Genomic DNA, 21,638 nt, shown 5'->3' on the forward strand with positions numbered 1-21,638 from the left:
ATACTTATTTAATTAAGAAGTTGAAAAGCTCTTATGTCGATATAGAAGCGAAACTCGAACAAGAAAGAACAAACTCTGCCAACGAAAAAGCAGAACTGGTGGCCCAAAAAGCTGGACTTGAGGCAGAACTTAAAAAAGCCGATCTCAAGTTGATTGCTACTTATGCCAATGAAATATTGTGTTTGCACTATGAAGAGTTTCAGACCATATCTTCCTGTTGATGTTATCACTAAGCATAACCTTGATTTTTATGATGAGAGCGATATGCCGTCCGAAACTGATGCCCTTGATATTGAGAAAGACGTTGTCGAATCTGCTACCCCTGTCGCTGAGGCTATCGAGACTGAGAAAACCAGTAATGAAAACATCCCACCTCTCAATCTTAAGGAACTTTGTCTTGATCCCTCTGTCTTAGAGGGAATCGATATGCTTGCTGGTGTTGATTTAGCCCTCGAGGCTCAATGCAACGTTCTCAGTCAATGATTTGCTCCAATTTGTAATATTGATACAATGATCTGTCTTATTTTCTTAAACTTAGCTCGATATATGAAATAGATCTCTTTTGCTCCTTATGGCTTGATACCACTCCAATTAAAAGCAGTATCAATTGATACTTAGTAATATTTTGAAAAGAAAATTCGATTTTTGATACCACTCCAACAAAAGCAGTATCGATTGACACTTTGAAATATTTTGAAAAGAAAATTCGATTTTCGATACCACTCCAACAAAAGCAGTATCAATTGATACTTAGTAATATTTTGAAAAGAAAATTTGATTTTCGATACCATTCCAACAAAAGCAATATCAATTGATACTTAGAAATATTTTGAAAAGAAAATTTGGTTTTCGATACCACTCCACCAACAAAAGAAGTATCAATTGATATCTTATCTTTGATATCGATATATTTCTATATATACCGTTGCCTTTGAATCATAATTTTTCGACCTGGTATCCAGATGAGGATCTACATATCACCAGGATTTTTTTTTCGTTGACCTGGTACCAATACCAGGATTCGTATTCGCCACTTTGCTTGAATATAACTTTGGCAATGAAACTTGTAACATGTACTCAATATAAACATTCATATCTATCAATAATAAATAAATTTAACCAACTGGCTCATAAACTAACATTCATTGAATTGACCATGTCATTAAGCCTTATTGAATTCTCATTTAAACCTTTAAACTATCCCGCGCACAGATAACCAAAAGTTACTTTTTCATTAATGTTCCTTGTTTTCTTACTAATCAACATTAACCTTCCTCATTTTCTTACTAATCAACATTACATTTCCCCGTTTTCTTGCTCAATTACCATTAATTCCCTCATTTTTATACTTTTTACTACTATAAAAGACCCTCATTTGCATGATTCTAAACCATCTTTTGTCATTCTTTTACTGAACACCCTCCATTTAAAAAAAATGTCTCCTATCTCAAACTTCTTTATTATTCTTGTCATTTTTATGGTTCTCCCCGACTGGCCTCACTGGTCAGACTGTCCCACCACCGATTACTCAGATGATGAGGAATAACAAGAAGAAGAAGAAGAAACAGAAAAAGAATAACAGAAGAAGAATATGATAATGAATGGCTTTGAGACCCGTACTGTTATGAAAAGTGTAATGTCGGGTCTTTGACTGATGATGATGATGAGGATAATGGTGAAGATGAGGATAAAAATGAAGATGAAGACAAGTGACGATGAAGATGAAGATTAATATTTTTTTTTATGTCATTTTTAGTTTTTCCTTCAATGTGTAACAGCCTTGTTTGGCCTATGTTGTTCTTATTTTAATGAATTATTATCAGCCTACTATTGATTTACCACCAAGTTTTCAATATAATTTTATCTAATAGCATTCTCAATTATTTAAAAAGAATCAATTTGAAATTTGATACTATTCCCCTGATATATTTGGAACTGAAAAATAAGAAAGAAAAATATTCCTTAATGTGACATACCTTAAACGCCTACCTCCTTTTACTTTGACCTAGTATCGAGCATACGATACCCCTTATGCAAAGATGTTCATCACGATCTTGACCTGATATCGACATCTCTGCCAATACCATAATTTTTATCACGATCTTGGCCTTATATTGACCCTTCTGCCAATATAAGGATTTTTTTACCTGAACTCGACATTTCTGTCCAGAACTGGATTTTTTTACCCGAACTTGACATTGCTGCCAAGAACTGGATTTTTTTATCCGAACTCGACATTTATGCCAAGAAGTGGATTTTTTTACCCGAACTTGACATCTCTGCCAAGAACTGGATTTTTTTACCCGAACTCGCATTTCTGCAAAGAACTGGATATTTTTACTCGAACTCGACATTGTTGCCAAGAATTGGATTTTTTTACCCAAACTCAACATTGCTGCCAAAAACTGGATTTTTTTACCCGAACTCGACATTGCTGCCAAGAACTGGATTTTTTTACCTGAACTCGACATTGCTGCCAAGAACTGGATTTTTTTACCTGAACTTGACATTGCTGCCAAGAACTAGATTTTTTGACCTGGTATCGAGATAAGAATCTACATATCATCAGGGTTTTCATTTGACTTGGTATCCAGATGAGGATCTACAAATCATCAGGGTTTTGGTTTAACCTGTTATCACCATATAATTCTAGAGATATGCAAATCTGCGATATTTGTATAGATAATTTATTTTGGGAATAACAATCTCTTTATTGAATGTATAACTTTGAAACAATACATCATGATATTTAGAATATTCTTTATTGATAAAATGCTTTCAAATTGCTTACATTTTTTGGCTTTGGTAATATTACACCTTTAGCCATTTTTAAGTAGTAAGCTCCATTGACTCCCACTTTATGAATGATGTAAGGCCCATCCTAGCTTGCTGCCAGTTTCCCAGCCCCTTCTTGAAAATGTCTTTCTCTCACTTTCTTGTTGAAAGCTTTCTTGAGCTGCTTATGGTATGTGTTGAGCCTTAATCTTGCCTGATCTCTTGTTTCCTTGAGATTGAGGACTTCTGCTGCCATTACTTCATTATTTTGGCCATTCGTTAAAACTTTGGTTTTGGATGTCGATACCACCATTTCTGATGGGGTTACTGCTTCCATGCCATAAGCTAATGTAAAAGGAGATTCACCAGTAGCAGTTTGAGGTGTCGTTCTATAAGCCCATAAAACGTTATTTAATTCATCCACCCAGAGACCTTTCTTGTCTTCCAACTTCTTCTTGATATTATCCATAATGGTTTTATTTGTAGCTTCTGCTTGCCCGTTACCCTAAGCATAATATGGCGCAGATGTGAAATGATTCACCTTGTATGATTCCAAGAAAGCTTTAACCTTTCCTCCTTCGAATTGTGGCCCGTTATCCGATATAATAGCATATGGCAATCCGTATCGACATATTACTCTTTCGAAAAGAAAGTTTATAACATCCTGCTCCTTTATGTGTTGTAAGGCTATGGCCTCTACCCACTTGGAGAAATAGTCTATGACCGCAAGCATGAACCGTCTTTTACCTCTTCCAGGTGCTAGAAGACCAACAATATCTATGCCCCATAGAGCAAAAGGCTATGGGTTTGACACACAGTGCAACTCCTCAGCTGGAACGTGTATAGCCTTTCCATGTATTTGGCATTGCATGCACTTTTTAGCATAACGAAGGCAATCTCTTCGCATCTGGGGCCAAAAATATCCTTGCATCGTGATTTTGTTTGTCAATGATCTTCTCGCTGAATGGTTTCCATATTCTCCTTCGTGGAGTTCTGCAACGATTAAATGTGCCTATTTCGGTGATATGCATTTTAGATGCAGACCTTCAGGATTATTTTGATATAGCTCATTATCAATCAATATATATCTTTACGCTCCAGATTTGATTCTTCTGGCTTCATTTTTGTCCTCAGGTACTTTATCATCAGATAAGTGTGATATATATACTTCCATCCATGACGCCCCTAGTGTATCAATTTCCATAACCTTTGGTTCGTCGACATCAATGTTTGGCCTCTCCTAGACACCGATGTGCAAAGTGCGACCCTCTGTGTTTTCTAGCATCGCCGCCACGTAGGCTAGTGCGTCTGCATGCCTATTTTTATTTCTAATGAGGTGTTGAAATCTTATTTTACTAAAGTCTTTCAACTTAGTCTTTATAAAACTCAAATAATTAATCCACCATGTTTTCACATTTTGCTGAATATCTTCCATTAATCTGGCTGACCACGAACATTGAGTCACTAAAAATTGACAATTCTTTCACTTTAAGAGATTTAGCCATCTCGAGACCAGCTATTAAATCTTCATATTCAGCCTCGTTATTCGAAGCATGGAATCCTAACGTTACTGCTGTTTCGAGCCTTTGATTTTCGGGTGTAACCAATACAACCCCGATGCCACATCCCTTACTCCCAGATGATCCATCTACAAATAATTTCCAACCATTTGTTCCAGCCCATGGATCATCTGAATCGATAATATCATCAGGCTCTTGCAGCGTTGAGAACTCCTCCTCTTCCATGCCCCAGCTAACATCCTCACATGGGAAATCAACCAAGAAATCAGCCAGTACCTGACTCTTTTCCGATACTCTGTTTCAGTATTTGACACCAAATTCATTTATTAGAACTAACCATTTTGACATTCTTCCTGATTTGGCAGTTTTTGCCAGAGTCTGCTTTAATGCGAGATTCGTCATCACAATCACAGAGTGTGATTGGAAATACGGCTTCAGCCTCTGAGATGAGAATAAAAGCACCAAAATGTATTTCTCCAATGTCGAATATTGTGTTTCTGCCTCGAGCATTGTTTTACTTTGAAAATACACTGGTATTTTAACACCATTTTCAACTTTTACCAACACTAAACTTATAGCAAATTCTGATATAGCCAAATAGAGAAGCAAACTCTCTCCCTCATCTGATTTAGTAAGCGTCGGCATTTCTTGCAGATATTTCTTTAATTCAGAAAATGCTTCTTCACATTCTTCATTCCTACAAAATTTAGTATTCTTTTTAAGTAACTTAAAAAGTGGCTTACATCGATCTGAAGTTCTGGATATGAATATATTGAGCGCATCTATTCTTCCAATCAGCCTTTGTATCTGTTTTCTAGTCGTTGGTGATGGTATTTGCTGAAGCGCTCGTATCTGATCAGGGTTAGGATCGATGCCTCGCTTTGTAACAATAAATCCCAAAAATTTGCCATAGCTGACCCCGAAAGTACATTTTTCTGGGTTAAGTTTCATATTAAACTCTCGCAATATTCGGAATACCGTGTCGAGGTCCTTCACATGATCTACCACTTTTATAGACTTTATGACCATAACGTCGATATAGACTGAAAAAGCACGCAACACGTTATTATTTATGTCGTTGTTTGTGTTACGTATCTTTTGCAAATCTTACTTAGCCTATTAAATATTAATTAGTATAGTGGCTAGCAAGGTATTAATCCTACTCTAAATAACTAGTTGATTATAATAGAAGTTCCTAATCTAAATTACTCTAATGGATGCAAGTAAAAGATGTGGCTAAGTAATGCAGAATATATAGTTGATTTAGTTTGAGATTTAAACTATGCATAAAATAAACTAAATTAAATATATGAATATGAATCAAGAGAGAGAATATCTTGGGAGAGATGAATCCACCAAAATCATAGAATTAGTCTAATAGATCAAACTATCATGCTTAATATAAATCACCAATAGAAACTCACCATACCTACAAACCTTATGCTCATAACCATGATGATAATATGTGGCTTTCAACGTGCTTTCTATCTTTCCATCAAATACTTCTTCAATCTCTAATGATATCTTATATCTAACCAAATTGTGCTTTAAGTGGCATTCAATATACAACTCTAGGTGCCATGGAAAATCCACATGTGACATTAACCATACAACTAATTGAGGTGCCATAAAGAATCCAATCATCACACTAGAACACTAAAAACTAGAAGAAAAGAATATAGGGTTTGTGGTATTTGGCTCTACACAATCTTGAATTACCGTAAGACCTCCTAACCTCTACAGGAGCATTAGATCAATGGACGAATAAGAAGAAACTCAATGAGGGATTTAAACTAAAACATGATAGAAGAAGAACTAAACTAAAACATACGAAAAAGGCTTCATCTCCCCTCCCAAGAGAAGGGAGATTAGCCCCTCATACTATGCTATGAACACAATATGAAAATGAATAATCTTTATAGCTATTAATGGTGAAAAGGTCTGAACTTTCTTCTCCCTTAATTCTAGATCTAAGATGCAAACACTAAATTTCCTAGATGATGTAAACTGAGATTTTTGTGCCTTATATATTGGCTTACATGCTCGTTTGGATAGAGATCCGAATCCTATGTTTATTTGGTGTCAAACTCTCTGTAATCTTTTTAGAAGCAATCCTAGAAAAGTTAGATTCGGTTGGACCGAAGTTGGACGTGGCCCAGTTTGCCCTGCGGGCTATTTCCCAAGCTACAGCTTCTGACAGCTTTCAGTTTCCTAATTCTTGTGAAAGTCTGACTTCTTTTCCATGTTGATCTCATCTTCCTATGAAGTCGAAATTAAGGCTTTGAGATCAGATTGAATACTCTTCTAACTCAATTATTATCCTCTTTTAGAGTCTCATTAGGCTTGGCACTTATGGAGACAAATATGACATTTTTACCTTAGGCCTTTAGCTGTAATTCCCAATGACTCCTTTTTGACTTGTTTGACTTCTTTTCCCTCCATATTTCACATTTAGGTTCTTTGACCTGCAAAAACTCAAATTGCATCATATTAGAATATTTAAATATAAAATGGAGACTAACATACACATAATTGGGGTTATAAATCATTACTTTTGAGCAATTATCACAACCCCCAACTAGCATTTTGCTAGTCTCTTAGCAAATATATGTTATACTAGAGAAGTGTTCAAAGCTAACAATACTAATTAAATAATAAACTAACTCACTTTCGCAGGCATCGTGGTTGCATTTACCATATGCAATAAGGCCTTAAACCTTTAAGTTACCCTTAAAGGATGAGTTATAGCCTCGTGAGGGTTTTCAGTTGATATACCCACAAAATCAATTTTACATATGAACTATGGTGAAATCTAGATAAAACAACTTTTTCAGTTAAAATGTCTAAATCAAAAAGTTATTACTTATCATACCCATTATCATAAAACATTAGGCTAAGGTTCTATTCATAAAGATAGAAAAGACTGACTAATCATCCTAACTAGAGCTTATTCATTTTTAACCATTTTGATTCCTTTCTCTTTTCCAAGTAACGAAATTTCTACCTTACCTTTGGATTAGTATTTTGACTTCAAATCTCACCATTTCATACACTCACAAGAAAGTCTCTCTCAGATAAGTTTTCTATTTTACCTCCATATGTAGGGAAATGAGTAAAAAAATAGAACATCCCACATATTTAGTCAGAAAGACGGAAATTTTCAAATATATAAATAAAGTCTCATGGAACGAATGTCAATCACATTTGAAGTGTCGGGTCCTTCACTTTAGCATCCTCTCACCTATTCTATACTTCATATCATACTTTAGTGATAAGTCTGGGTATTAAAACGGGGCTTAGGACAGGTTAACAAGAAATGGGTAAAAAGGTTCAAAAATTTCTGAGAATATACTAAAGACTTTGTGCTTTTGACCTTCTTGGAAATTTTCTTCACTTGTAGACTGCAACACTTGACCTTTATCACTACTTTTGCTCAATTATTTATATTTCTTTTCTTTCTTTTTCTCTTTTCTTTTTTTTTTTTCTTTGAACAAAAGGAATGATTTTCTTCATTTGACTTTAGTAAAATTTCCTTCAAAAATCTTCTTCGTTCTAGCTTTCTCTTTAGTCTTTAGAAATCCTCAGAAATATGGATAAGGCTAATAATATGGGATATACTCCTTATCTGGAGTTGGGTTTAAGATGATTGGTTTAAGAATTAAAGGTTTAATATATAAGGCTCAAAAGTGGTTAATATGATAATCCTACTAGGTGGGATAAAGGCTGATTGGTTCACTACTTGACTTATCAGTATGATATTCCGCTTTGAATAGACTACAAGACCTAATGGCTATCTCCCCAGTTGATGCCACCTCGTGATTGACCAAATCAAGAATAAATGAGACTACACAACGAATTTAAGCACTGAAAAATGGTTGAGTCAACTTGGACTCAGATTTACATAAAGACTCTCCAAGAAATTAAAATTGAAAGGCTCAAGTCTCACAGGTCAAGTCTCTGTACTAATCCTCTAGTTTGGTAGAAGTTTAAGTTGCTTTTTCATTTGAAATTCCTCTAGTGGTGTATTATATGAACTTACTCTAGACTAAGACTTTTATCAGTGAGATCTATTTCTAGTAATAGAAACTTAGTCTAAAAGTCTTACTAATCCTGGTCATGACTTATAATTTCCTATTTCATTAGCCAGTTTAAACGATAAAAATATACTTTTCACCTAGAATCACCATAATTCACATATAAACTTTCCAAATATTGTAATTAAAATATTGCAAAATTTTAATTCTCACCCCCCCTAACTAAATTAGGCATTGTCCTCAATGACTAAATAAAATAACTGAAAGCTTACCATAATTGAAATAATCAGAGAAAAGGAGGGTTATTACCTTAAATGCATGCAAAATTACATCAACTAAAATCTGTAGAATTTATATCCTTAACAAAACAAATAAGAGTGATGATTTATAAGGATCAATAATTACTACAACGACTAAATATTTGTCATGTGCTCAATCTGTAGAGTGATACGTCTCTAAAAAGACGGAGAAAATGTGCTAAAGTGGAATGTAAGAGTCACATGTACAAATGACACGACTGAAAAATAAAAAATAAAAAAAAATAAACAATGAATAATAATAATAATAATAATAATAATAATAATAATTTAAATCAATAGTAATAATAATAATTTAAATCAATAGTTTCATTGTTGCACGGAATACAAGATTTGTCTCTGCCTACAAATAAAAGTGATAAAACCATAATAGACAATCAAATACATGAGTGATCAAAAATAGTTTTTAAGAAAATGCGGAACTGTGAGCTGAGTCCAAATTTTTCTACCAGAAAATCAGTTATGATAATAAACTCGGTTTCATTATCCCATTACAACTCCATTTTCCCAGGCCACTCACCTTCTCATAATCGATTCGACAATCATAAAAACATCAAACAATATATTTTCAGGACATTTATCACCCTTAGAATACAAGAGACAGTCCCAACCCCAATTTTCGCATTCTTGTTTTAAAAAAATCCGTTTATGGCATTGTTATCAAACAACTCTCACTACAAGAAATATGGTCTTTAGCGACAAAAATAAACGTTGCTGAATATTGATAAAACGTCACCTATGATATTTAGCGACGATTTTTGGAGTGTTTCCACATCGTAGCCAATGATATAGTCGGCAATTATATTGAGCTGCGCTTTTTTAACGTCGCTAAATGTGGCACCTTCAACGATGATGGTAACTGTCGCCATTGTCCGAATTTCGTCGCTAATTTATTTTCGCGTTTTCAATACAATAACGTCGCAAAAGGTGAATGTTTTGCGACATTTGCCAAATCATCGATAATGAGGCCTTACTTAGCAACGCTTCTATCGTCGGTAAACGCCCAAAATTGAAAATTTTAGTATTATTGGCGACATTTTAATCATCGCTACAAGTCCAATTTTTTTTTAAAATTGGTATTATTAGCAACATTTTTATCGTCGTCAAAGGTCTAAAATATCTGAATTTTTAGTGTTTTTAGCGACATTGTTATCGTCTACAAAAATCTAAAATATTTGAATTTCGAGTGTTTGAGCGACGTTTTTATCGTCGTCAAAACTCTAAAATATTTGAATTTTGAATGTTTTAAGCAACATTCTAATCATCGCTAGAGACAATAAATATGAAACTATTTTCATTACTAATATTGTCATTAATTTTGCACAATTTGTACAATTTTCACTTGTCCCCCTCCCATCCAATTACCATTCAACAAATAAACCTAAAATAAAACAACTAGAACATCAATTATTTAATAATATGTAATACAACAAAATTTCAATAAATAAAAATAAGTCAATTCACTCAAGTAGAAACAAAAGAGAATTGCATCATCCATTTTCATAATTTTTTTCTAAAATCATCTCAATAAAAGTATTAACTTAAACAATCACAATTCTAAACATCCATCAAGTAATTTGCGAATGAAACCGTCTTCACAAAAAAATTAAAAATTGACTAATAGCATTTAGATTCATCGTAAGCCTCTTGCAATTCCTTATCACCATTTCTTCACAAAAAATAATACCACTTCTTTTTTCACGTAAGATTATCTGCACATTAAGATGTTATCCATTAGATCATCCAAAAAAAAATGTGAAACCAAAAATATAATAGTTTCGTCACGTCAAAATTAAAATCCAGTGAACACAACTAAGAAAGCAAGAATTTCACTAAGATAGGCCACCAGACATGATGCAGCACCACTACCAAGAGACATATAAATACACTTACACCCATTTGCCAATGTTGATATCCAATCGGCAAAATAAAAAAAAAATGAAAGATTAAGGATTACATAGTAAAATATTATGGAGAAAGTAGAAAATTTAATGTGTTTCTTTTGTTCAGTAAAACAGCTCTTTATTACCTTATTGATCATCTATGCATAATATTAGTCTCACAGTTACGAAATTTAAGTATAAAATACTTCCGCTTGGTTGTTTAACTACTTTAAAAATATCAAAACCATCACACTGACTCGACTTTACTCAAGGATACAATCATTTATATGAATGGACTTTTTCGGACTGGTAAAGCGATAAAGTATAATAAAAAATGATGTGTACACGGTAAAAATTCGGCGAAAAACTGACACTGGAAGGAAAATTGATTGGATTATGCTACAAAAGGACGAGGGAAGAAGAATCACCTTCTTCCTGAGATATCCATGAGCCTCATTGCAACAGTTATACAAGGAAGCATCAACAAGGTAGTCACAACACTAACAAGTAGAGATGCAAAATCTGAACTGATTCCCATGTTTGAGAGAAGAACTCCAACTCCTGCTAGCTCAAGAATCTGAGGGGTGTAGTATAGGACTCCATTTATGCTAGAAAACTGCAAAATAAATATGCATAAAAGTTTGTCAGAAAACAGAGGGTCATTAAAAACATAAACTTTGGCCCCCCTTATATAAAACTGATTACAGTAACTAATTTTCTTCAAAATTGTTAAAATCAAAAGTAAAAAAAAAGGAACAAAGACGGGCTGCAAAACAAACACCACACCTAATTGAACATAATTCCCACTGTCCTATGAGCTCAAAGGAAGCTCACAAGTTTCCATCCGTATCTGTGCTCTCAAATGAACAAAGTTCTTTATGCTAACATATTTTTAAGAATAAAGATTATAGTCACTCGGCCTATTGGCATATAAAGATTCTTTATGCAAGAGCTTCCTATTTTCTTCTTAAAACAAGAAAGCAAAAAATCAAGTACAATTTCTGCAGCCAAAGAGACTATGAACTTCTCAGGTGCTGAGTTGGGAGATCCATAAAACAAATGCAACCTAGATATGAGCTTCATCCAGACACATGTTACAATAGATAACAAAACTTCTAAAGGATTTCAGTAGAAACTATTCTCTCACCTGCTGAAGGATTTGAATTCCTATGCCAGCAAACAAAGTAAGCTTCACTCCTGGCTCTAAAACCTTATACATACCTGGTTTATTAAAACTTATCCCCCTATCTACCCGTGCCATGTCCTCATGGTCACTACTATTGGCCCAATCCTTAGAACTCGAGAAAAGTTTTGCAAAAAGTGTATGCTTCATCGGGGAGTAAGACTAGTAAATCTTCCTCCATTCATTGATTCAATTAACTGACGGTTCATAGGTGAAAGACCTTTTATAAAGTAATGTACGATGTTAAGTATGTCAAAACCATGATGTGGACACCGGACAAGTAAATCATTAAATCTATCCCATGTTGTATGAAACTCTTCATTAGGTTTTCCTTTGAAAGTTGAAATAGCCAATTGCATGGCTTCAGTTTTACGTAAAGGGTAATATTGTTTCATAAACTTTTGTGATAGTTGCTCCCAAGTAGTTATAGAATTAGAGGGTAGGGATCTATACCAACGTAGTGCGGTATCTTCAAAAGTCAAGGGGAACAACCTTAATCTAGTCTCTTCAGGGGAAAGATGAGGTGCTTTAAAAGTACTTAATATGCTCAAGAACTTACTCAGATGATTATACGGTTCTTCATTTGGTTTTCTATAATATCTTGGCAACATATTAAGAATGGTGGGCTTAATCTCATAGTTATTGTTATTGTCGGGCATCACTATGCAGTTTGGTGGTTGATCCGCGATAGGTTGAAACAAGGTGCTAAGAGTTCTTTGATCAGCCATGGCGGCTAATGGTACTCTCTCTGGTGTATCCTCTAAGTTTACTAGTGGTGTGTGTGTTTCGAATCGAATCGATCCCCGAGTTTGATGGTGTGGTCTCCTCCAAAACCGAATTGGAAGATTGTTACAAGAATTAGCTCTCTTCCGATTAAAGCGTTTTACGATGGAATCACTTTAAACCAAGTTTTCATGCACTAGATAATAAAGCTATATAAAATAATCTAATATGCACTTAATTAACTAAATTATATTATCAAACTATATGATGCTAACTATTAATGATAATTATGAAACCGCTAACAGGGGATTCACGGTGGAAGAGAAGCACTTACTGTTACAGCAAGCAAAACAAGTCCAAAAAATTTGAAATTTTTATAGCAGCTACCTGATACGTCCAGAAAGTATCCTACAAAATTTCAGAGCAATCAGAGCTTGCTAAGTCCCTCTTCTGTACTGTTAAATCCTGCAGAGTCCAGTGAAAAGTTTTCTGCACACACTGTAAACAATCGATTGAATAAATAAGTAAAAGATAACTAAAAATCACGAAATTTTTACTGGAGTCTCCTGACGTGTCAGGAATGATCCTGTAAAAATTTTGGATTATTTGAAGTTTTACAAATCCTTCTTCTCGACAGCTCTTCCAGAGACCTTGGTCCTGAAAAGCTGTAGAAACACACTGAAAACAAGCAACTAGTTAAGTGGTCAAAACAGGTCAAAAAATACTCAAATTTTTACGGAAAGCTCCTGACGAATCGATGTTCCTCCTGTAAAAAATTTAGAATTTTTGATAATGTGCAAATAACTCTTCTGGACTGTTTTTACAGATGCTTGCGTCCTGAAAAATGAAAATGAAGTACTGCAAAGATGATGTTAGTTACTCAGGTAAGACAAGTACTAAAAATTCCAAAAAATTTCAATAAATTACCGATACAGTACAGATCAACTCTGTAAAATTTTAGAATTTTTTGCAATTTATAAATATGTTTTCTATACTATTCTTTTCTGTTAAACAAACACTAAACTTTATGAAAATACTTTCTATTATGCAAATCTAATTGAAGTATGCTAAATTAATCTAATTATGCTAAATATACAATTTATACTATATGAATTTCTAAATTAAAGTAAACTAAATTAAATATTATATCACCTAATCACTTTAGAGCGGGCAGCGGCGCCATTGAAAAAGCACGCAACACGTTATTATTTATGTCGTTGTTTGTGTTACATATCTTTTGCAAATCTTACTTAGCCTATTAAATATTAATTAGTATAGTGACTAGCAAGGTATCAATCCTACTCTAAATAACTAGTTGATTATAATAGAAGTTCCTAATCTAAATTACTCTAATGGATGTAAGTAAAAGATGTGGCTAAGTAATGCAGAATATATAGTTGATTTGGTTTGAGATTTAAAATATGCATAAAATAAACTAAATTAAATATATGAATATGAATCAAGAGAGAGAATATCTTGGGAGCGATGAATCCACTAAAATCATAGAATTACTCTAATAGATCAAACTATCATGCTTAATATAAATCACCAATAGAAACTCACCATACCTACAAACCTTATGCTCATAACCATGATGATAATATGTGGCTTTCAACGTGCTTTCTATCTTTCCATCAAATACTTCTTCAATCTCTAATGATATCTTATATCTAACCAAATTGTGTTTTAAGTGGCATTCAATATACAACTCTAGGTGCCATGGAAAATCCACATGTGGCATTAACCATACAACTAATTGAGGTGCCATAAAGAATCCAATCATCACACTATAACACTAAAAACTAGAAGAAAAGAATATAGGGTTTGTGGTATTTGGCTCTACACAATCTTAAATTACCCTAAGACCTCCTAACCTCTACAGGAGCGTTAGATCAATGGACGAATAAAAAGAAACTCAATGAGGGATTTAAACTAAAACATGATAGAAGAAGAACTAAACTAAAACATACGAAAAAGGCTTCATCTCCCCTCCCAAGAGAAGGGAGATTAGCCCCTCATACTATGCTATGAACACAATATGAAAATGAATAATCTTTATAGCTATTAATGGTGAAAAGGTCTGAACTTTCTTCTCCCTTAATTCTAGATCTAAGATGCAAACACTAAATTTCCTAGATGATGTAAACTGAGATTTTTGTGCCTTATATATTAGCTTACATGCTCGTCTGGAAAGAGATCCGAATCCTATGTTTATTTGGTGTCAAACTCTCTGTAATCTTTCTAGAAGCAATCCTGGAAAAGTTAGATTCAGTTGGACCGAAGTTGGACGTGGCCCACTTTGCCCTGCGGGCTATTTCCCAAGCTGCAGCTTCTGACATCTTTCAGTTTCCTAATTCTTGTGAAAGTCTGACTTCTTTTCCATGTTGATCTCATCTTCGTATGAAGTCGAAATTAAGGCTTTGAGATCAGATTGAAGACTCTTCTAACTCAATTATTATCCTCTTTTAGAGTCCCATTAGGCTTGGCACTTATGGAGACAAATATGACATTTTTGCCCTAGGCCTTTAGCTGTAATTCCCAATAACTCCTTTTTGACTTGTTTGACTTCTTTTCCCTCCATATTTCACATTTAGGTTCTTTGACTTGCAAAAACTCAAATTGCATCATATTAGAATATTTAAATATAAAATGGAGACTAACATACACATAATTAGGGTTATAAATCATTACTTTTGAGCACTTATCATAGACCTCAACAATTCGCTTGATGAGCTTCTTAAACATCTTTTCTACTAACCTTTTAAAAAGGGAAAGAAAAGAACAAGGGCTCGAGTAGTAAAGGAAAACACAAATATTAGTAATGTCGAAGCTTGCTATTTGGAATGTGCGGGGACTTAATGACACTAATAAAGCTAGATACATGAATAGTTTTAGAAATGTGAATAAACTATGCCTCTTTGGTATGTTGGAAACTAAAGTCAAGATTTAGAAGTTTTAGTCCATCAGCAACATCTGTTGCCCTTCATGGGCTTATGTTAACAATTACATTAGTAGTTCTAGTGGTCGAGTATGGCTATCTTGGGACCCGGGCATTATCTCTTTGTTGAAAATTATGGAAACAGATAAGCTTATTCACTGTAAGATTGAAATCGTTCTTCTTAACTATGGTATATGCAAGCAACTCGAGTGCTCATAGACTGAGGTTATAGAGTGATATTTGCTCTATTCATTCTGGATTTCAGGGTGAGTGGTGTGTTGCTGGAGATTTTAACAATGTTTTGTACTCCTTTGAACGTATTGGTGGAGAGGTGGTGCATGCTCGGGAGACAGGCCCCTTTTATGATTGTCTTGTTCAAGCTGAACTGTATGACCTCAAAGCTACCGAGGGTTTCTACACTTGGATCAACTTTGCCAGAAAGTGGTCTAAAATTGATAGGTGCTTGGTCAATAGCTCTTGGAGCTCTTCTTTTTCCTACTCGTTTGCTGAATTCTTGCCACCTGGCACTTCTGACCACTCACCTATTATCATTATTATCTTGAATAATGTCTCTGCAAGTCTCCCTTTCAAATTCAGTAATTTTTAGATTCTACATCCTGACTTTTTAGCCACCTTTCTGGCATGCTGGAATGAAGTAGTGTTTGGGTGCCCTATGTACATCCTAACCTAAAAACTGAAGAAGCTGAAGAGTAAGCTTAAAGGATAGGCAAAATTCTACAGCTCATATTTAACTAAGCAGACAGAAGAAGCAAGGACAAAGCTCAAGAGCATCCAAAAAGCTTAACAAAGCAATCCCATAGATAGTCTTTTATGCAAACGAGAGAAGGAACCCAGGACCACTCTTTGTCAGCTTATTATTATGGAAGGGGAGGACCTCCGACATAGAACCAAATGTGATTGGATGAAGTACGGGGATAAATGCACTGAATTTTTCCACAAGATGCTTAAAGAGAGAAAAGGCAGGAACCTTATATGAGCAGTTCAAGATCCAACTGGTGTTAGAAGGGAAGGTCATATGGGAGTATTAGGAGCATTTGTTGACTACTGCAAAGGCTTGTTGGGACAGCCGGCCCTGTTCGATGTGATTCTGCAATCCTTGAGGGTCTCCACTTCCCAAGGGTGCTTACTACATATGAGTCAAAGCTTATGGTGCAAGATTTTATAAAGGCAGAAGTATAGCTAGCCTTGTTTGAAATGGAAGATAACAAGGCCCCAGGGCCTGATGGCTTCAATTCATTTTTCTTCAAAAAGAACAAGCAGCATGTGAAGGAGGAGTTTGTCAAAGTTGTTACATCTGTGTTTGCATTGAAGTTTATTAATAGAGGAGTCAACTCTACCCACATCTGTCTCATCCCAAAATGTGCAACTCCCTTAAGAGTAGAAGAGTTTAGGCATATTGCCTGTTGCAATGTCATCTATAAGTGTATCAAAGCTACTCACTAATAGAATGAAGCCGTATATGCCTGACATCATCTCCATGCAACAATCTGCATTCATCTCTGGCAGATCGATCCAAGACAACCTCCTGCTGGCTCATGAGCTTATCAGAAGCTATAATCGTGCACATGGATCTAAAAGATGCTCCATCAAGGTTGATATTACTAAAGCATATGACACATTCAATTGGCAGACTATTAAGAAAGCAATGGCAAGATTTAGATTCCATGAGAAATTCAATGACTGGACAAAGATGTGCTATTCCACACCATACTATTCTATTATAGTTAATGATACACCTCAGGGCTACTTTGCTGGATGTAGGTCGCTCAAACAAGGGGACCCCATATCACCCTACTTATTTGTCCTTGTCATGGAGGTACTTGGAGGAATGTTGAACCGTAGTGTTATGGCAAAAGAATTTTCTTACCACTCTAAATGTAAGAAACTAGACATTACACATCTATGTTTTGTCGATGATGTCTTGGTGTTCTGTAAAGGGGATGTTACGATAGTGAGAGCAGTGAAGAAGTCTATTGATGAATTCTCTGAGTGCACTGGTCTGAAGTTAAGTAGATAGAAGACTACCCTCCTTGCTGGAAGTATGAGTAATCATGAAGCTCAGGAATTGGTAGATATTATGGAAGTGCAGCTAGTACAGCCCCCAGTAACGTATCTAGGATTGCCACTCACTGCAGCAAGAATGGGGATTAAAGAATGTCTACCTCTGACAGAAATAGTTACCAAGAAGATATCTAATTGGAAGAATAAAGCTCTCACTCATGCGGGAAGGCTACAATTGATTCAATCAGTCTTATCCTCTCTTAATGTTTACTGGGCTCGAAGGTTTATCTTATTCAAAAAAACTTTGAGCGATATTGCTAAGATTTGTAATCGATTCCTCTGGGCAGGACCAGACATGACACCGAAGATGCACCATGCTAGCCACTCTCTCATTAGAATGGATAAAGACTAGGGAGGATTGGGAATTGTGGATCCCATAATGTGGAATAAGGCTGCCTACTGTGGCCTTGTGTTCAAGATTGCAAGTTACGAGGACTCTTTATGGGTCAAATGGACAGTTCAACATCATGTCAGGAAGCAACACTTCTAGATGATGGAAATCCCAGCTGATTGTTCTTGGGTTTGGAGAAATGTCTTAAAGAGTCCTAAACCTGCGCAGAAGCTTGTTCGACACCAAATAGCGAGAGGCTAGCAAACATATGTATGGCATGACCCTTAGTGCCATGACACTCCTCTCATATAATGGACTGAAGTAGTACAACTGCTACAGGTCCCTCACACTGCCTTGGTCAACGAGCTCATTTCTGATGGTAGATGGAACCACCTTGTCTCCAGTCTGCCAAATAGTGCTCTGAAAAAGAAGATAGAGGGCACCAAAATCAACCATATGTTTCAGCAGGACCAAGTCATCTGGACACCGACTGCTGCAGGTAGATTCACGGTCAAATCAGTGTATATGGTGCTAAAGTAGCTCAGACCAAGAGTTAAATGGTATCGAGTGGTTTGGGGTAAGTTGGTTGTACCGAAACACTTTTTTACTAGTTGGCAGCTGTTTGCGAATTGCTTACCCACTCAGGATCAACTGGTTAAGAAGAATATTATTCACCACTCGCTATGTTATTTCTGCAATGCTTCAAGGGAGCATTCCAAACACATCTTCTTTGATTGCCCATATACAAAAGATGTTTGGTTTGCGGGTGAAAGGATGGCTGGGATTGAACACTCAGGTGAAAGCATCAACTGTCGAGTGGTATAGCATCCTAAGGATATTTTGAAATGCCTATCGAATCTGAAATTGCTAGAGCAGTAACCTCTACCACTATATATGCCATCTGGATTGAGAGGAATTTGAGGAGGTTCCAGCAAAAAAGACACCCTGATGCCCAAGTATGTGCAAAAATCAAGAAGGAGATGAAGACATATCTTCAAACTATGCTGACAGAAGTGCCTGAAACAATGGCTGCCAAAGTTCTACTTGACAGGATCGAAATTCAAGTTCAATTCACTTCACGCGCCCCTATCTGGTGCAAATGGTCTAAGCCGCAGCCAGGTGAATTAGTAGTCAACATTGATGGGTCTGTATCAGAAGATTCTAATGGATTTGGCGGTGCTATCAGAGATGAGTTTGGTGCCGTTAAGCTTGCTTTTATAAGGAGTTCGACTAAAAGATCAGTAATCACCCAAGAGTTGTTGGCAGTTGAGGCTGGAATGAAGGGAGCACTTCAGATAGGAGCTAGACGAATTAGTGTATGCTCTGATTCTAAGGGTGCAGTAGGAGGTATTACTGGTACAGAGGAGCCGCCTTGGTACTACCTTAACTTAGTGGTTACTATCGACTGTTTGAAACAATAGTTTGAATGGGTGGACTTCAAGCATGTGTTCGGGGAAGCAAATCAAGTCGCCGACTACTTCTTTAAGATGAGCAAGGATCATGAGGATTCTCTTTTGTATTTCCTGCCTCCTATAGGCTATGCACTACCAGATATTATAAAGGAGGATGCACAAGGGAAACTGTACTTGAGAACATGATTTTTATTAATACAGGTTGAGGTCTGCCTAACCTCTAGCTTCTTCAAAAAAAAAACCTTTGATAAGTGGCTCCAACATTTTTCAATCCAAATGGCATTCTAATGAAACAATATATACCTCTATTAACGATGAACGCCGTTTTTAGTTGGTCTATAATAGCCTTTAGAATCTAAAAATATCCCAAATAACCATCACAAAAACTGATCAACTCGAAACCAGCTGTTCGATCAACCAACTCATCGATTCTTGGCATGGGATAATGATTTGTAGGACACTTCTTATTTACATCAGTAAAGTCGACACAAATTCGGACTCTACCATATTTCTTGGGCACTACTACTATGTTTGCCACCCATTGAGAATGTTCCACTTCTCTGATTATGCCATTATTTAACATCTTCTGTATCTCGGCTTGCACCGCTTCTTCATATATCGATCTAACCTTTCAATGCTTTTGATGGACTGGAATTGCATTTTCTTCCATATTCAGCTTGTGTGAATAGATAGTTGGATCGATACTGGTGAGGTCCGACATTGACCATGCAAAAACATCCTGATTTTTTTTCAAAAATACCATCAACTCATTTCTTATTGTGGCATGCATTTCTGTACCAATGAGCGTATGACGTTCCCTTTCTCCTGTACCAATATCAATTTTCTCCACCACCTCTATTGTTTTTCTTTCCAAGGGGTTTCATCATTTTGCTTTAGCTCTTGTGTGAACTTTACCTGCTCATGTATCTACATATCGGTGTCAACAGGTAAAGCTTGCTGTAACTGCTAGTTAGAGCTTTCCAAGATGCCCCCAGTGTCTTGGCTTTTTCCCTTCATCATTCCCTTTACCGTGACGAAATTACACTTTTATTACTCCGACTGATCACCCCTAATTTCATGCAATCCGTATGATGTTAGGAATCGGATGACTTGATCGAATGTACTGGGCACCGCACGCATGTCATGTATTTATTTCCTTCCCAATATGGCATTGTGATCAGAATGGTGTTTAATGACTACAAATTTTGTCATCACAGTTTGAGGCCCAGCCCGAACTGGAAATTTTATCTCTCCAGCTGGCTTGGTAAAACTTCCATTAAACCCATATAAGCTGAACTGCGGAGCTTTTAAATGAGTCTCATCGAGACCAATTCTTTTGAATGCTTTCCAAAATAGAATATTTACTGAACTACCGCAGTCCACTAATATTTTCTGCACATCGTAGCAAGAGATACGCAAAGTGATTAACAATGCGTTATCATGTGGTAATATCACCTTCGACATGTCATCTGGTACGAACATAATTGCTCCTAGAATGCTAGTCGATACCAGCTTCTGATTCACCAGAATTGGCTCGACATTGACCTCGAGCACTTCTTTCACCGTTGAAATCTTCCTATTTTATCTCGAAGGATTTTTTTCTGTGGAATTTCCCCTTTGTAGATCATGTTTATTACTTCATGTGGCTTCTCATGGATAGTTGCCATTTCTGTAGGTCTGACATCAGCCTTAAACTCTCTCAACTCCCCATCATTCATTAGCTTATCAATTTCTTTTAATAGCTGCAAACACCTATTAGTCTCATGGTTCTCAATCTTGTGGAATTGACAGTAAGGCCTACCTTTCACCTCCCTGAGAGTGTGTTTCGGCCAAGTCATGAAATCTTTTTTTGCTATCCTCCTTAATATATCTGCTGGTGTGGAATTGATGGCAATGAAATTACTGGGATCCAGTTCCTCTTTCAGTGTTCTCTCATACTTCTTTCTTTGTTGTGGTTGATTATCTCGGTTTGTACGTACAATGCTCTTGAGGTCTTTTGTTATCTGACCTCGATGTGTCTCGACTCTCATGTCAATCATCGTTATCCTTATCTCTTTTCCCCGTCTCTAACACTTGTAAGACAGTTTGCATCGTGGCTGCTTTCAACCCTTCTTCCACTCTAATATCTTTATCAGCTTGTCATACAACTCTTGTAGACTTTTAACTTTCTTTCACAAGAGATATTTGTGCATAAATGATCCAAGTGTCACACCTGTTTGGAAAGCCATGACAGCTGTCATCTTAGACTCGTCTAGCCTTTCCACTAATCGAGTTTCGGATTTGAACCTGGCCAAGAAATCCTTCAATGACTCCTTCTTTCCTTGTTTCAACCGGAATAATACCGACACCTATTTCGGCTTTACCCTTTGGTGACCATAGTTGGTGAGGAATCTTTCTTCGATTTCACGAAAATACGCAATAGTCCCCTCGGGAATTGTAC

The 21,638-nt window shown here is 36.0% G+C and overlaps 1 protein-coding gene and 1 pseudogene across 2 annotated transcripts; both read right to left on the bottom strand.

Moving 5' to 3' along the window:
• Positions 1-2,881: 2,881 nt before the first annotated feature.
• LOC147475548 (uncharacterized) lies at positions 2,882-3,244 on the bottom strand. Its single transcript, XM_086585446.1, has one exon. It carries the CDS (start codon positions 3,242-3,244, stop codon positions 2,882-2,884), a length of 363 nt encoding a protein of 120 aa, XP_086441572.1.
• Positions 3,245-10,047: 6,803 nt separating this feature from the next.
• LOC147475549 (monosaccharide-sensing protein 2 pseudogene) lies at positions 10,048-11,748 on the bottom strand (annotated as a pseudogene). The gene is made up of 3 exons (XR_015209722.1): positions 11,677-11,748; positions 10,958-11,145; positions 10,048-10,358 (listed from the first exon to the last, which is right to left on the bottom strand). The product of XR_015209722.1 is annotated as a monosaccharide-sensing protein 2 pseudogene (transcript).
• Positions 11,749-21,638: the final 9,890 nt, after the last annotated feature.

Source organism: Coptis chinensis, chromosome 9 (genome assembly GCF_015680905.1).
Source record: "Coptis chinensis isolate HL-2020 chromosome 9, ASM1568090v1, whole genome shotgun sequence".
Lineage (NCBI taxonomy): Eukaryota > Viridiplantae > Streptophyta > Magnoliopsida > Ranunculales > Ranunculaceae > Coptis > Coptis chinensis.